General features: G+C 36.7%; 1 protein-coding gene across 15 annotated transcripts in view; it reads left to right on the top strand.

The window, feature by feature from the left end:
• Positions 1-18,010, top strand: part of TMEM68 (transmembrane protein 68) — a 78,755-nt gene that overhangs the window by 17,961 nt on the left and 42,784 nt on the right. For 6 of the 15 annotated variants that reach the window (XR_008626393.2, XM_063606764.1, XM_055116559.2 and 3 more), the window contains exons 4-7: positions 1,019-1,186; positions 5,978-6,171; positions 12,023-12,083; positions 14,594-14,733. Coding sequence is in view for 13 of the 15 variants with exons in the window: in XM_063606764.1 (XP_063462834.1) it covers positions 1,019-1,186; positions 5,978-6,171; positions 12,023-12,083; positions 14,594-14,733 (563 nt within the window). In the remaining 2 variants the exon portion in view is untranslated. Of the gene's footprint in view, positions 1-1,018; positions 1,187-5,977; positions 6,172-12,022; positions 12,084-14,593; positions 14,734-15,018; position 18,010 lie in introns of those variants that run through there. The other 9 variants (XM_063606766.1, XM_055116563.2, XM_008976842.4 and 6 more) reach the window with 3 other exon arrangements.

Genomic DNA, 18,010 nt, shown 5'->3' with positions numbered 1-18,010 from the left:
AGGAGAGTTGGAGAGTGACTATCTGGGGCTTCCAGAGATTCTACATTCAGTACTAGCCTACCCCGGGACTTTAAGTATTTTGTAATATGTCACTTCTTCTTACCCTCTTTTATGGCATCTGCCTCTTCCTCCCATTCTCAGTTTTTGTCTTTCCTTAGAGGGGTTTATCACCCTTTGAAGTTCAGTTCGCCTGGTTGCCTTGTGACCTCTGTTCTCTGACATGCTTAAGAAAAAAAGATTTGTACTTCAGGCTTTTTCTCATCAGTAGGGTGGGAGTGATGTTCCCTTGTGGCTACAGAGTTTCTCTTACTAGTAATACTGTACAGTATTTTTAATGTTTTCAACCCCCTCCTCTAACAGTGAAACCTGGCTCCCGTTATTCTTACTATGTTGACTCATTTGATCAGTCGCCCTGTGTGTAACCCATCTCCCATCATTGCTGCCTTCCCCTACAACTCATGGATGCCCTGTCCCGGCTTGTGCCAGGCCACCACTCTGTACAGTGCCCTGTCCAGCTGCTCAGGCTGTGATGCCCTACACCAGGCCACCTGTCTCGGGCTCTGGCCCCTCCTGCCAGGCTGCTGCTGGTTGTGGATGCCCCCATTTCACTCAGGCTCTGACTCCCAAGCTTCCGTGACCCTTGCCTCCTCTCTTCCCCCTCAGCAGCCCCCCAACCTGTGATAGGCTGTCTTCTGTGCAGTGCCCTCATGACTCTGCTCTGGTTCTGACTCCCCACTCCGCGCCACCTGTGTGAGTGCCTTCCTTAGTGTCTGGCGCCAACACTCCAGGCTACCTCTCCACACAGGTTGTCTGCTTCACTGTGGCCCACCTAATGGCTGTAGGACTGATTTGTTCAAGAAAGAAAGAGAAGAGGAAAGAGAGGGAAGAAGGGGGAAAGGGGAAGAGAACCAGGAAGACTAGTGTACTTTTGTGAGAAAAGACTGAGCTACCAACCATCCTTTAGTGTAAACGAATTAATGAATATATTTTAAGTATTTGCATTTTGTCTTTCAAACAGGTTATGAAGTTCATGGAATGGAAAAAATACCAGAAGATGGACCGGCACTTATAATTTTTTATCATGGAGCTATTCCTATAGATTTTTACTATTTCATGGCTAAAATATTTATACACAAAGGCAGAACTTGCCGAGTAGTAGCTGATCACTTTGTCTTTAAAATTCCAGGTAAACTTTCACTGTAGATAGTAATGTAAAAATGTTTTATTAACAAAACCAAGTTATGTGGTCGTCTCTATCCTGAGCTCTCTAACGTCATTTGAAAAAGCTTTTTGCCTTTTAGGGTGTGTGTAACACTCTTGGAACTCTAATATGGGAATATCTAATTATCCTTTTTAGGCAATGTATCTAAAAATAAAGACATTGTGGCCAAAAATGTTAGCTCATTTCTTTTTTATTTTATACATTTTAAAATTGTTTATTTTTAAGTGAAAATTGTATTTATGGCATACAATATAATGTTTTTAAAATTTTTAAATTTTCCTTTTTTAAAAAATATATTTTTATATATTAAAGGGGTATAAATGCAGCTTTCTTATATGCATATATTGTGTAGTGGTGAAGTCTGAATATTCTCAATTAGTAACTTTATCCTTTATAAGCAGGTATTGTTATTTTTTTAAGTTGTATCTTGAACTGTAACTTTTAAAAAGTAAATTGTGATTTTTGCCAATTTATATTTTGATTTAGTGCATAGTTGATATTTCACATAATGAATTTTTTCATGAAATACTGATTTTTGGAGTTTAATTTTGTTATAATTAGAGTTTGATAACTCTCAGTTTGATAGCAAATTAAAATTAGTAAAAAAAAAAAAGTCATGATATATTTTGTCTTGGCTTGGCACAGTGGCTCATGCCTATAATCCCAGCACTTTGGGAGGACGAGGTGGGCAAATCACCTGAGGTCAGGAGTTCAAAACCAGCCTGGCCAACATGGTGAAACCCCGTCTCTACTAAAAATACAAAAATTAGTCCAGTATGGTGGCTCATAGGCCTTCTGTAGGCTCAGCTACTCGGGAAGCTGAGGCAAGAGAATCACTTGAACCCGGGAGGCAGAGGTTACAGTGAGCTGACATCATGCCACTACACTCCAGCCTGGGCAACAGAGTAAGACTCCTTCTCAAAAAAAAAAAAAAGATATATTTTGTCTTCATGTAATATTATACTACCCTAAAAAGTACATACATCATGTCTCTTATCATGTGTAACTTGCCTGATAAGATTTATAACAATAACATTGAGTACTACATTATTTATATTTATTTATTTATTTAGATATGGGGTCTTGCTATGTTGCCCAGGCTGGTCTCAAATTCCTGGCCTCAAGTGATCCTCCCACTGTGGCCTTCAAAAGTTTTGGGATTACAAGTGCGAGCCACTGCACCCAGCTGTGAAGACTACATTTAAAAAAATCTGTTTGTAAAGGCTATGTGTGTGTGTGTGTGTGTGTGTGTATAAATATATATAATATATAATATATGTATTTTAAATATAATATAAATATATAATATATTTTTATATATAATATAAATATATAATATATATTTTATATATAATATAAATATATATATATTATATATATATATTTTATATATAATATAAATAGATAATATATATATTTATATAATATAAATATATATTACATAAGATATATATTATATATATATTACATAATATATATTTATATATAATATAAATATATATTACATAATATATATTTTATATATAATATAAATATATATTACATAATATATATATTTTATATATAATATAAATATATATTACGTAATATATATTATATAATATAAATATATATTACGTAATATATATTTTATATATAATAAATATATATTACGTAATATATGTATTTTATGTATAATATAAATATATATTATATAATGTATGTATTTTATATATAATATAAATATATATTATATAGTGTATATATTTTATATATAATATAAATATAATGTATGTATTATATATAATAAATATATAAATATATATATACACGTGTGTGTGTATGTGCGTGTGTATATATATATATATATATATATATATTCGAGACAGAGTCTTGCTCTGTCACCTGGGCTAGAGTGCAGTGGCATAATCTTGGCTCATAGCAACCTCTGATTCTCGTACCTCAGCCTCCCAAGTAGTTCAACCGATTCTTGTACCTCAGCTTCCCAAGTAGTTGGGATTGCAGATGCCCACCACCACACCTGGCTAATTTTTGTATTTTTAGTAGAGAAGGGTTTCACCATGTTGTCCAGGTTGGTCTTGAACTCCTGACCTCAGGTGATACACCCACCTCGCTTTCCCAAAATGCTAGGATTATAGGCATGAGCCACCATGCCTAGCTGGCCATATGTGTGTATGTGTGTGTGTGTGTATATACATATTTATTTATTTTGAGAAGGAATCTCGCTCTTGTTGTCCAGGCTGGAGTGCAATGGTGCGATTGCGACTCACTGCAGCCTCCGCCCCTCAGGTTCAAGTGATTCTCCTGCCTCAGCCTCCCTAGTAGCTGGGATTACTGGCGCCTGCCACCATACCTGGCTAATTTTTGTACTTTTAGTAGAGATGGAGTTTCATCATGTTGGCCAGGCTAGTCTCGAACTCCTGACCTCAGGTGATCCGCCTGCCTTGGCCTCCCAAAGTACTGAGATTGCAGGCGTGAGGCACTGCGTCTAGCCGACCTTATATTTTTTTAAAAAAAAGATTAATTAACCAAATGGTTTAGAGTTTTTCAAAAATCATTCTTGAGTAAACTCATTGAGATTAAATCTTATTTTCTTCTGTCACTGAATCACCAGAAACAAGCCAAGAGAGTTGTTAGTATGTTCTCTGGTATAAAAGCAAAAGCTGACACATCAACCAGACAAACAACCAAACGGTGAATTAAGTAATGATCTACTTCAGTGCCTATAAACAGTTAATGCTTTGGGTATCCATGTGTCACTGAAAAGCCATTTGTGTATAAACATATTGTTTATGGCTATGTTTTCTGTTAAAAACTAACATGATCACTATAGTAGATTTGGAAACTAAAAAACAACATCATTATAATCTTACCATCTTAACATAATGTTTTTATTTTGATTTATTTTACTTCATTTTTTTACTTACAGTAACATAGGCAAACAGTTTTGTGGGGTTTTTTTTAAGATTTAATGTTAGCATTAATATTTTTACCATGTTTTATACGAAAAACGTTTAGTGTATGACTAGAACATTTACTTAACTGTTTTTCTCTAATGGAGCATTAGGTTGCTTCTACTTTTTTCATTTTTAGCAATAATAAAATGTGAATATTTTTAGCATTTGCCTTTTTCAAAAAATTTCCCTCTTTATGATCTTTTTAATGATCATAAAGATCATTAAAGACCTTAAGACGCTAAGACCTTAAGTCTTTCTTTGCTTTCTGAAGGAATAAAATCATTATAATTCTCAGCACAAGAGAGATTTTAGGGTGGGTGCCATGGCTCACACCTGTAATTCCAGCACTTTGTGAGGCTGAGGCAGTAGGATTGCTGGAGCTCAGAAGGTTGAAACCAGCCTGGGCAACATAGCAAGACCTCGTTTCTGCTAAAAATAAAAATTAAAAAATCAGCCAGGCATGGTGGCACAGTGCCTGGAGTCTCAGCTACTTGGGAGGCTGAGTGAGAGGATTGCTTGAGCCCAGTAGAGCAAGGCCGTAGTGAGCTACTATTGTGCCCCTGCATTCCAGCCTGGGTGACAGAGCAAGGCCCTGTTTCCAAAAAAAAAAAAAAAGATTTTATATTTTATTCTATTATGTATGAATCCTTCCCTGTTCATTCATTCATTATGAGAATGCATCTAGTTGAATCAGTGAACGTTTAATATAATGTGGGGTGACAATTATTTTCTTTTCTTTTACTTTTTTTGAGACAGTCTTGCTCTGTTGCCCAGGTTGGAGTGCAGTGGCTTGATCTTGGCTCACTGCAACCTCCGCCTCACGGGTTAAATCAATTCTCCCTGCCCCAGCCTCCTGAGTAGCTGGATTACAGACACGTGCCACCGTGCCAGGATGATTTTTGTATTTTTAGTAGAGACAGGGTTTCACCACATTGGCCAGGCTGGTCTTGAACTCCTGACTGCAAGTGATCCACCTGCCTCTGTTTCCCAAAGTGCTGGTATTATAGGTGTGAGCCACCATGCCTGACCAGTCTGCGTAGTTTTTAACATCAAATGCATCGCTATATTTCCCATTCTCAGGGAATAATGTATACTAACATCAGTCCTCAGAAGTTCCAGTATGGGATTTGATTAAAATATTTAATTACTAACAGGATTATTTCTTTCATCCATAAACAGTTGTAATTTGAAAAGCTGTATAATATTAAGACTTGGAATTAGCTGCTCTTGAGTCAAGCACTCTCACTTTATTAAAATCTCTTAATGATGTTTGCTATTTTAAAAATTTAATTATAGAATTAGCATTATCTAACTTTTAATTTAAATAGATTTGATCATGGTCTTGCCAGTTTTGGAAGAGCTAAGCATAGTTTGATTCACATTCTCCTGAGTGATTCTCTTTTTTATAGGGTTAATGGAAGATTAGATTTCTGATTGCTGATGGGATATCATTTCTGAATCCCATTAGAATCCTATCTCTGGAATCTCTGCCCTGCCATTTCTTAGATGTGTGATTTTGAGCAAGCTATTATTCTGTAAGCCCAAGTTTTCTCATTTGTAAAGTGGGGAGAAGAATACCTGTTTGTCAAGATTGTTGTGAGTTTTACTTAAGAATTTGAGCCAGAGAAGCTTAATATCAAGCTTAAGTTAACCTTTGGAGTTTTTGTTGATTTTAACAAGTAAAAAAGTTTACTGATTTAAGTATAAATAGTACACTATGTAGTTTGTGAAGATTTTTCTTTTGAAGAATTAAACAAGAAATACTTATGTTGTAACTTCATACTCATGTTTCTTACAGGGTTTAGTTTATTACTGGATGTGTTTTGTGCTCTACATGGACCAAGAGAAAAATGTGTTGAAATTCTGAGGAGTGGCCACTTGTTAGCTATCTCACCAGGTGGAGTTCGAGAAGCCCTAATTAGTGATGAAACTTATAACATCGTATGGGGTCATCGCAGAGGCTTCGCTCAGGTTGCAATTGATGCAAAAGTGGTGAGTTATATAAAATTAATTATTGAAGTAAAGCTTAGTCAAATTTAAAATTAATGGTTAAGTAATGAGCCAAATTGTATAAGAACTTAGATACTTTCGCTGCAATACCTTAAAAATTAGTATATAGGCCGAGTGTGGTAGCTCACGCCTGTAATCTCAGCACTTTGGGAGGCCGAGGTGGATGGATCACGAGGTCAGGAGTTTGAGACCAGCCTGGCCAACATGATGAAACCCCATCTGTACTAAAAATACAAAAATTAGCTGGGCATGGTGGTGCATGCCTGTAATCCCAGCTACTCGGGAGGCTGAGGCAGGAGAATTGCTTGAACCCAGGAGGTAGTGGTTGCAGTGAGCTGAGATCGCACCACTGCACTCCAGCCTGGGTGACAGAGTGAGACTCTGTCTCAGAGAAAAAAAAAAAAAGACTGGAGAATTTGAATGTCATTTTGTTCTTTTACTTTGCCTTCGGAAAGTATTTCTCAGCCTTTTGGTCTCCATATTGTACTTTAGCCTATGAAACACTTATCTATTACCTATGGAAAGTTTCTCCTTCGTTTTCTGTTTATTTTAATTCCGATTGTCAGAAAAAGAAATTGTTTGATAGAGTATTGTTCTTTTTCCAGGCCAGTTAGAGAATATTGTCAGTAACTTAGTTTTTTAGTTGTATAGAAAATGAATTACGGCACATTTTACTTATTTCCCAGTCTTAAGCACTGACATAGAAAACAAAAACCTAGACTATATGAATAATATAGAATACAAAAGGATATATGCAGTTATACAAAAATTAAGAATAATCAATATAATGTATATGAAAACAATGATAAAAACTAAAATCCTAATCAAAGATGGTTCAGCTTTCAAGTTTATATTTTGAAAGAATTGTTTCTTCAAAAGTTTAAGATAAAGATGACAAAAATAGATTTAAAGTCACATAAATATGCCATGGGATTCCAATTCCTCATCCTTAAGTTTACATTTTCGGCAACATATTGCTTGGAAGAAGGCCTGAAAGAGATAAATGATACAGAGAAAATAACTCTTTCTAATCCTCGAGTTTCCAGATAATTAATTTAAATAATCTAGATAATTTAATTGAGATTTTTATATAAAACTTTAGAAAGTTTAAGAAATACCTTTTTATAAGTTTAAAAACAAACAGAAATCTTATAAGTTTGATGAATATTTTGCCACCCCAACATCTCATAGCACTTTTAAACACTTTATCTTATACTCCTATTCAGTAAGGAGGTGATGCATATAATTATTCCAATGTTGCAGATGAGGAGACTCAGGCACAGAGAGATGGAGGGATGGAAGGGATCTGGTCATTCAGCAAGGCAGCAGTAGAGCAGAGCACACAGTTCAGAACTCGAGGCAACCAGTACTGTTGCCATTCCTGACTACATTGCACAGTGAGTCTGCCGACGTCCAAGACTGAAGGGGCTTCCCAGATACGTGAGGGAAGTCTTTCAGTAATATATATGTATATATATATATAGTGGTAAGTGGCACAAGTATTCCCTCTGGAAAATCCCTTAATAGGCCTCACAAAATTATAAGCTGTGAACAAAATTTAAGGCTATTGTTACAGGATTAACCACATTTAAACTGTAACATAGTAATAGAAATTAAAGGGGAAAAAGCCTGATTGTCAAGGCAAGTTCACAAAATATTGGTAGAAAATATTAAGGTTTATTTGAAAGTGACAGACTTTTTGATATAATACAAATCACCCTGGTTTGTGAATTCTTGAGACTTACAACTTTGGTAAGAACTTTTAGATAATTTCATGTCTAAATAAGTTGAGGAGATAACTAGTCCATTTACTTTAATTGTAAAGTAAATAGCAGATATAAAAGAAAATATTTTGTTTCAATAAAATTATATGAATTATCTCACTTTATCCATAAAAAACTTTGAGATAGAGATAATTATTATTTATTCCCATTTGATGCTTGAAGAAAGTGAGGCTTAAACATGGTAAGTAACTTGTACAATGTCTCCCACATTTTTAGTGACAGAGTTAAGACATCAAGACCCAGTAACAGTTTTTAAAAATGTACATTCTCAGCTGGACATGGGGGCTCATGCCTGTAATCCCAGCACTTTCGGAGGCTAAGGCAGGAGGATCACTTGAGGCCAGGAGTTCGAGACCAGCCTGGGCAACATGGTGAAACCCCATCTCCGCTAAAAGTACAAAAATTAGCTGGGCATGGTCTTAGCTACTCAGATGGCTGAGGTTGGAGGATGACTGGAGCCTGGGAGGCAGAGGTTGCAGTGAGCCGAGATCGCACCATTGTGTTCCAGCTTGGGCGACAGTAAGGCTCTGCCTCAAAAAATAAAAAAATTATACATATATATTCTCTCTCTCTCTCTCTCTCTCCCTCTCCCCCCCTTCCTCCCTCCCCTCCCTCCCTCTCTCCCTTGCCCACATGCGTGCACATACATACATACAGACACACATTTATATATGTAAGCAATTGAATTCTAGGTTGCTGATGCAACTCCTTCATGTACAAAGTATGCATGAAAGAAGGAATGAAGGCTGAGGTGGGCAGATCACTTGAGGTTAGGAGGTCCAGACCAGCCTGGCCAACATGGTCAAACTCTGTCTTTATTAAAAACACACAAAAATGTTAGTCGGGTGTGGTGGCGCATGCCTGTAATCCCAGCTACATGGGAGGCTGAGGCAGGAGAGTTGCTTAAAAACCCAGGAGGCGGAGGTTACAGTGAGCCTAGATCATGCCCCTGCACTCCAGCCTGGATGACAGAGCAAGACTCCATCTTAAATAAGAGGAATTAATAATTATATTGCAAGATCAAGTTGGGATAAAGTAATGCTTGTGGCTTTAAGGATGAAAGCTTGCGTGCCAGTGTAGAAACCATATTCCCAGACTATAGTGAGGAATACTGAGCCTGCTAGGGTAAGCTTTCTTTTATTTAGTGGGCCCTAGAAATGTCCAGCTTCTAGAGAGGTAGCTATTTAAGGAATGATATTTCAACAGGAAAGTCTTTAAATGCATACATCAATACAGAATTCTGGGATCATGCCAGTCAGTAGATATAAATCCAGCCATACTGGTTGGAAGTGGCAAATGGTATATGCATGAGCTGAAATATTTCTGTTTCTTCTTGGACATTTTAGGTTCTCAACTATAAAGACATTTTATAACTAAAACATTAGGATTTCAGCCATACTAATATTTTATTTTACAAAACTAGTTTTATTTTACAAAACTAGTAGTGATTTCCAGATAACAGTCTGAATTTTTTACTGAAGAATTCAGTGTCTGAGTATTGTGGAAGCTACCAAAATAATAATAATAATAATAATAATTAAAGGCCAGGTATGGAGGCTCATGCCTGTAATCCCAGCACTTTGGGAGGCTGAGGCAGGAGGATCCCTTGAAACCAGTTCAAGACTAGCCTGAGCAATAAAGCAAGACCCCATCTCTACAAAAACAAGCAAATAAACTATATTTACTTATATGTATAAATAATTCAGTGTATTTTATCTTCTTTATCTTCTTGTGTTTTAGCTTTATCAGTTAACTCCATCAAATTTTAATTTCTTCATTTGACTGCTCTTTTTTACTTTTAATTTTTTTGAGACAGAGTCTTGCTCTGTCACCCAGGCTGGAGCGCAATGGCGTGATCTCTGCTCATTGCGGCCTCCACCTCCCGGGTTCAGGTGATTCTCCTGTCTCAGCCTCCCGAGTAGGTGGGATTACAGACACTGGCCACCATGCCTAGCTGATTTTTGTATTTTTAGTAGAGATGGGGTTCACCATGTTGGCCAGGCTGGTCTCGAACTCCTGACCTCAAGTGATCCGCCTGCCTTGGCCTCCCAAAGTGCTGGGATTACAGGCATGAGCCACCATGCCCGGCCCTGACTGCGCTTCTTTTCTTTACCTAACTTCTCCCCTTTTCCTAACTGATTTTGAGATTGCTGCTGTCTATTTCTGACTTTTGTATTCAGAGAATACAAATTAATTCATTTAGAAGCATTGTCTCTTTGCTCTGTTTACTCACTCTTTGTTTAATTCCTCCATCTCACTTTCTATTAGCACCTAGTGGATTCCAGGCACAGTTCTAGGTGCTATACAACAGTGAACAAAACAGTGTCCTTGCAGTATATTAGGCGTCTTCCTTCTGGTGAGAGGAGTGATATAACAAATGATTGGTTAGTTATATGTGAAGTAGTAGGTTTTATGAAGGCTTTGCCTGTAGTCTCTTTCCTTCAGTCCACTGTATTTTACTGTTTTCCAAAGCTTAGTAGGAATAACTTTTAAGCTTATTTAAATATCTTACCTATTAAGCAGGTAATTTTATATTAGGCATTTACTCATGGTTGACTGTAAGTAATGTAATACTCCCCCAACCAAAATTTTATCTATTCTGAAACATTTAATTCAGTATATTATGTATATTTTTAAGTGTTTCATTCAATTTTTTATCTACTTTAGTATTCACAGTGGCATAACCTCTTTACATATCAATACTTCATTATTTTATATGTATTTAAGGTCTTCATTATTAAAAAATATACTGAATCATTGATATTTTTGGAGAATAAAAATCATGAACTTATTAGCAGAAATTCTCTAAAATCAAACAATTATGGAGAATTCTTTTTTTTTTTTTTTTTTTGGGAGACAGTGTCTTGCTCTATTGCCCTTACTGGAGTGCAGTGGTGTGATCTTGGTTCACTGCAACCTCTGCCTCCTGGTCTTAAGCAATCCTCCCACCTCAGCCTCCCAGGTAACTGAGACTACAGGCACGTACCACCACAACTGGATAATTTTTACATTTTTTTGTAGAGACAGGGTTTTGCCATGTTGCCCAGACTGGTCTCAAACTCCTGGGCTCAAGTGATCCACCTGTCTTGGCCTCCCAAAGTGCTGGGATTACAGGCACAAGCCACCGCACCTGGCCAAATTCTTTAATATATGTGCTTTTCCTTTTTGTCTGTGTGGTTGAGTCTTATAGTTACTTTTCATTGATGTTGAGTATTTTAGATTTAATAGACTCACAAAAAATTTTACCAATTCCACGACAGCATCTTGCCAAAACTTGTCATTTAAATATACATAAATTTCCCTTTGGAGCCAGGTGCAGTGGCTCACGCCTGTAATCCTAACACTTTGGGAAACTAAGATAGGAGGATTGCTTGAACCTGGGAGGTTGAGACTGCAGTGAGCCATGATCATGCCACTGCAATCCAGCCTGAGCCACAGAGTGAGACTCTGTCCCCAACTCCCCCCGAAAAATTACCCTTAGAATCCCTGCTTGCAACTTTTCTCCAGTGAGCGTACTATTCAGTAGCCCACTAAAGACAATTCAGTTTACCACATGCATTTTATTTAGTGAAATTAATGATTACTGTAATCTCTATTTTGAGTTTCAAGGTTTTATGTGGAATGTTAGGAAAATTGGTCAATGAAATATTATATATTACCACTGGAGGGTAGTGTTTTCAATTTCTATTTTTACAAATGATCAAGTTGAATTTAGTTGATAGACTAATCGTGTGCTTCTATTTTAAAAATATTTTATTTTCATAATATCAAACAGGCCCTCAAAAGTTTGCATAATCACTTTGTGATCCCCTCACACCCCCATGCTAATGAATTTGTACCCCTTTTCTCTTTCTCCCATGCCAGTACTAACCAGACCCGACCCCGCTTAGCTTCTGGGATCAGACGAGATTGGGCATGTTCAGGGTGGCATGGCCATAGGTGCCTTTTCTCTTTCTTAAAAAAAAAAAAAGTTTGCATTAGTTACTCTAATGGAGACATTGAATGGATTAATTTATTTACTTTTTAATTCAAATTCTCCTTTTCTTTAGCCCATTATTCCTATGTTTACACAAAATATTCGAGAAGGATTTAGATCACTTGGAGGAACAAGTAAGTTCTGATTTGTATGGTTTTAAATTACAATGTAATTTTTAAAATATTTGGGCTGTTGAACCCTACAAGGAAACCTTTTGAATTATTATCTTTAGAAAATGGATATACTATTTAGACGTTTTTCTGTTTAAAGTCCAAATGATAACTAGTTCTACGTAATGACAGTTCTTAATGCTGTATTTTTGTTGAGAGTACATATACACACTGAAGTTCTTCAAATGGGCTTTTAAAAACTTCACAGTGAATTAGCTAGTTTATTGTTTTAAACCATGGTGACAAGGTTTAGAATACATTTACAAACTATCCCAACAATCTTTTTAACTCACCCCAGAAGTTACAGCTTTAAAAATGGATGAAAATATGATATTGAACTAAGATTAACTACCTAAGGAAATAGCATTTGCTTTGGTTTATTTGTCACTTCTTGTTGTTTTTAAAAATATTTTGTGCCGGCCGGGAGTGGTGGCTCATGCCTGTAATCCCAGCAGTTTGGGAGACCGAGGTGGGTGGATCACGAGGTCAGGAGATTGAGACCATCCTGGCTAAGGTGGTGAAACCCCGTCTCTACTAAAAATACAAACAAAATTAGCTAGGCGTGGTGGTGGGCACCTATAGTCCCAGCTACTCAGGAGGCTGAGGCAGGAGAATGGCGTGAACCAGGGAGGAGGAGCTTGCAGTGAGCCGAGATCGTGCCACTGCAATCCAGCCTGGGCGACAGAGCGAGACTCCGTCACAAAAAAAAAAAAAATATTTTGTACCATAATACATTTACATTGGAAAGTTCTTTTTACCTATCCTTCATTTATAGATTTAAAAAATCAGATTTTAATGTAATTATAGCAATGTTAATGATTAGGTGTGCTTTTTCTTTGCAATACCTGTTTCTTATTTTGAAGTATTCAGCTTGTTATTGTATCCTATGGTTTGTGTATTATATTTAATTGATTATATTACATATTCCTGGCATTATTTGTTTTGTTTTGTTTTTTATCCTAGCACTATTATTGTTAGTGTTCCTATCTACTTACAAGTCCCCTTCTGAAGAGCTTTAAACTGTCCTTGTTTCTTTTATGTATAACATTGCTATTTTGTTGGTACTGCATTCTTTTTTAGGTCTTATTTTTTTCCCTTTTTATCAGATTTAAAGTGGAAAGGAAGATTGATGAGATCTTTAACTTTTGTTGTGGATTTATTTATTTATTTATTTACTTTTTTTTTTTTTTTTTTTTGAGACAGAGTCTCTATTGCCCAGGCTGTAGTATGCTGGCATGATCTCGGCTCACTGCAACCTCCACCTCTCAGCTTCAAGTGATTCTCCCACCTCAGCCTCCAGAGTAGCTGGGACTACAGGCATGTGCCAGCATGCCTAGCTAATTTTTGTATTTTTAGCAGAGACAAGGTTTTGCCATGTTGGCCAGGCTGGTCTCGAACTTCTGACCTCAGGTGATCCACCCCCCCCCCCAACCCTTGGTCTTCCAGAGTGTTGGGATTACAGGCGTGAGCCACTGTGCCCAGCCTATTTCTTCTAATTTTTTCTTGGCTCATTTATTTAGAATTTAATGGCAAATCAGAAATTATTCCAGAAGTTTTGTTTATTCATTTTACCTGTGCTTTTTTTTTATTTTTTTTACTTTAAAGTTGAATATTCCAAAAATTAGTATCTAGTGATTTTGTGTGTGTGTGTGTGTGTGTGACCTGTAGGATAGGGTGTATTCTGTGTTTTGATGTGTAAGCAATACTTTCAACTTTTGGTACAATCCATGACTGTGTGTTCCATATGGCCTGCCTGTTTTGGATTCCTTTGATGATATTTTAGATGTTTTTTAATATTTAGTCTGTCAGTTTATTTTTACATTACTACCACTTTTATTTAATCCTGGTAAATTTCATATTTGGTCATTAGTATTAGTAGTTATTTGCTTTGATGTGTTTTTCCTAATTCATAATATTATTTTGTCTTTACCTAGTTTATTTTGCATTATAGTCTCATATTTACATAAATTTATTCTTCCTTTTTTTGGTCTTTTATTTATCTAAGTTACTTATTTGTGAGACTCTAGACTTTTTCACCTCTAGTAGTTTGGTAGCAGTTTAGCCTTTGTTTTGCAATAATAGTAACTTGTTTGCCTTTTAAAATTACTGTATTTTTATTTTTATTTATTCATTGTTTACTTATTTTTGTTAAATTCCTGTACTTTAAAAGCTCATTTTAAAAAATAATTAATAAACTTTTTTGGGGGGCATTTTTATGTTTATAGAAAGTACAGAGAGTTGTCATAAATCTTCTCACCACCCCCTAGTTTCTCCTATTATTAATATCTTGCATTGGTGTGATATATTTGTTAAAATTGATGAAAAGCTCTTCTTTTTAAAAAAATTGTATTAATTGCCAAGAAGTGATACTTTTTGCCACCTTCCTGTAAGTCCTACATAATTAATTTGAAAGTTTACAGTTACATGGTCAGAATACTTAACAAGTTAAAATGATTGTGTTTACTCTAAAACAGGGTTATTTAGGTGGCTTTATGAGAAATTCCGCTATCCATTTGCTCCAATGTATGGAGGTTTTCCAGTGAAGTTACGGACCTATTTAGGTGACCCCATTCCGTATGACCCACAGATAACAGCGGAAGAATTAGCTGAAAAGGTAAATTGCTTTTTCTTTTTTAGTTTTAGGACAGATTTTTATTTTCAATTATTATATTTTGAATCTCATTGATTTATTTTTATATTCTACAAGCATGTCTAGGTCAGTGGTTCTCAACCAGAGGTGATTGTATCCCCTAGGGAACATTTGCTAATCCCTGGAGACTTATTGTCACTACAGGCAGGAGTTGGGGCCGTGAGGGGAGTGCTACAGACATTTAGTGGGTGGGGGCCAGTGATAGAATTTATGGTAACTTGTAGGATAGGAATATATTTCTATGCCTAGGTTTTTGGAAATATTGGACTGGAGTTTGGGTGAAAGTCGGAATTGATGATGGAGATTTCAGTCATTTGCACTGAGACAGTTACTTAAGCCATGAGCTTTACAAGGCAGGTGAGAAAGAAAGAAAAGTGCTGAGAACAGACTTCAGGAGATGTAGCACTGAAGGAGAAGGCCAAGGAAGAAGTGCCAGAGCTGACTGAAAGAGAACTGGCAGAGAGGTAAGAGAACAAGTAAATTTGTGTGACAGAAGTCAGCAGGTGAGGTTTTAGTAAAAAGTGGGAATGGTCAGTAATGTTAGTTTTTGCAAAGAGATGAAGGAGGATGAAGAGGAGAAAAGCCTGCCTGCCTCGTAATTATACTTTCAGAGAGTATAACACTACAAAAAAAAAAAACCCTACAAATGTCATGTTCTCCTTTTTTTCTTTTTTACCCCATTCTTGTTAAATGCGATAAATGTTATGTTAACTGAATCACTTAGAAAATGGGATGAATGGGCTATGCTTGGTGGCTCACACTTGTAATCCGGGCACCTTGGGAGGCTGAGGTGGGAGGATATCATGAAGCCAGGAGGTCAGGGTTACAGTGAACTATGATTGTGCCACTGCACTCCAGCCTGGGCAACAGAGTGAGACACTGTCTCTCAAAAAATAAAATGGGATGATTATATTTTGATTATGACTTTTATATAGTCTTTGGTATATATATAGTCTGATTTATATTTTAAAATATAAATTATGGTAAAAACATTATGGTAAAACATATGGTAAACACATAATATGGTAAAACATAGTAAAACAAATTATGGTAAAAACACGTACATGTACTATCTTAACCATTTTTAAGCATACAGTTCAGTACTGTTAAGTACATTCACATTATTGAGCAACAGGTCTCTAGAATTTTTTCATCTTGCAAAACGGACTATACCTGTTGAACACCAACTTCCCATTTCCCATTCCTCCAGCTCCTAGCAACCACCATTCTACTTTTCTAAGACTTTGACCACTTTAGATACCTCATATGAGTGAAATCATACGGTGTTTGTCTTTTTGTCATTGACTTATTTCAGTTAACATAATGTCCTCAAGGTTCATCTATGTTGTATCACGTGATAGGATTTCCCTCTTTTCTTTCTTTCCTTTTTGAGACAGTCTTACTCTGTAACCCTGGCTGCAGTGCAGTGGTGCAGTCTCGACTCAATGCAACCTCCGTCTCCCAGATTCAAGTGATTCTCGTACCTCAGCCTCCCAAATAGCTGGAATTACAGGCATGCCCCACCAGTTTGTACTTTTTTACTTGGTACAAGTCTATACTTTTTTACTTGGTACAAGTCTATACTTTTTTACTTTATATACTCAAAGTCTACGCTTTTTTACTTGGTGTTTAACTCCCTTCATGATTTAATTGAAATTAATTTTAAAGCCTTACCTTACCCAGCTTTTGAATACCTGAAACTCCAGTAAAACTGGCTAACTCACCATTCCTTACACAGTGGTTTTCCTGGACTCTTTTCTTCTCATGCTCCTTCCTTTACCATTATTGGAATATTATGGGTCCCTGGAGACCCACACCAAACAGTACCCTGTTTCATGTGTCCTCCCCTGCTCACTGCCTACCCAGTGGGCTCTCAGGTCTGAACTTCTGAACACTTTCTTTTCACACTTCAGATGATACGCATCACCAATGATCTCACATTTTAGTTACTTTGTACTTGATTCTTCCTTTTAAGTTATGAGCTCCTTGAGATTAGAGATTTGTTTCACTAATATTATAATTTCCAAAGCATCTAATATTTTTCGAATGAATAAATAAAATTCTAGAGATACACTTAATACACATCATGGAACACAACCTCTGTGGCAGTCACTGTGTTAAGTACCTGAAGATGTCCCTTCAGTTTCATTTAATCCTTATAACTGTATGAAGTAGTTCTCATTTTACAGGTATGAAAACTGTGGTTTAGAGGGGTGTTTTTTGTTTTGTTTTGTTTTGAGACAGAGTTTCACTCTTGTTGCCCAGGCTAGAGTGCAATGGCGCGATCTTGGCTCACTGCAACCTCCGCCTCCTGTGTTCAAGCGATTCTCCTGCCTCAGCCTCCCAAGTAGCTGGGATTACAGGCATGTGCCACCACACCTGCTAATTTTGTATTTTTAGTAGAGACGGGGTTTCACCATGTCGGTCAAGCTGCTCTCGAACTCTTGATCTCAGGTGATCCACCCACCTCAGCCTCCCAAAGTGCTGGGATTACAGGTGTGAGCCGCCACGCCCAGCCAAAGGGGCGTATTTTTATAATACATCTTTGGCCTAGTGTTTATTTTCTTTAAAGGTTAAAGTCTAGAAAAGGAAGTATATATGTATGTAAATACATAGTTCATGATGACTCATGCCTGTAATCCCAGCACTTTGGGAGGCCAAGGCAGGAGGATCCCTTGAGTCCAGGAGTTCGAGACCAGCCTGAGCAACACAGTGAGACCCTGATATAATTGTTCAATATGTATGGTGATAAAAGAAAATATACATTAGAATTTACTAATAGCTGGAAAGGACTAAGTCTTCCATTTGCCTACTCGAAATTTTTCTATTTTTTTTCCTCTTTAAGTCCCCTTTAGTGTTTATCATGTGCAAGGTGTTGCTGTGCTTAATGCTGGAGAAATTCTAAGATGTATCTTAAGGAGCTTACAGTCTGATATAGAAAATAGACACGTGGACAACAACTATAATTGAAGGCTTAATAAAATAAGTATAAGAAATATGCTGCAGCCAGGCACAGTGGCCCATGCCTGTAATCCCAGCACATTGGAAGGCCAAGGTGGGAGAATTGCTTGAGCCCCAGGAGTTCAAGAACAGCCTGGGAAACATAGTGAAACCCCATCTCTATAAAAAAGAGAAATATATAAGCTTCAGGTATACTGAGAAGGAAATCATTAATTGTGAGGGGTAATGGGAGATAAATCAATCTATATTAAGATCTACTAACAATAGCTTTTCTTTTGTT

The sequence above is a fragment of the Pan paniscus genome, chromosome 7, assembly GCF_029289425.2.
Source record: "Pan paniscus chromosome 7, NHGRI_mPanPan1-v2.0_pri, whole genome shotgun sequence".
NCBI lineage: Eukaryota > Metazoa > Chordata > Mammalia > Primates > Hominidae > Pan > Pan paniscus.
This window is presented reverse-complemented; position numbering and strand designations above follow the sequence as displayed.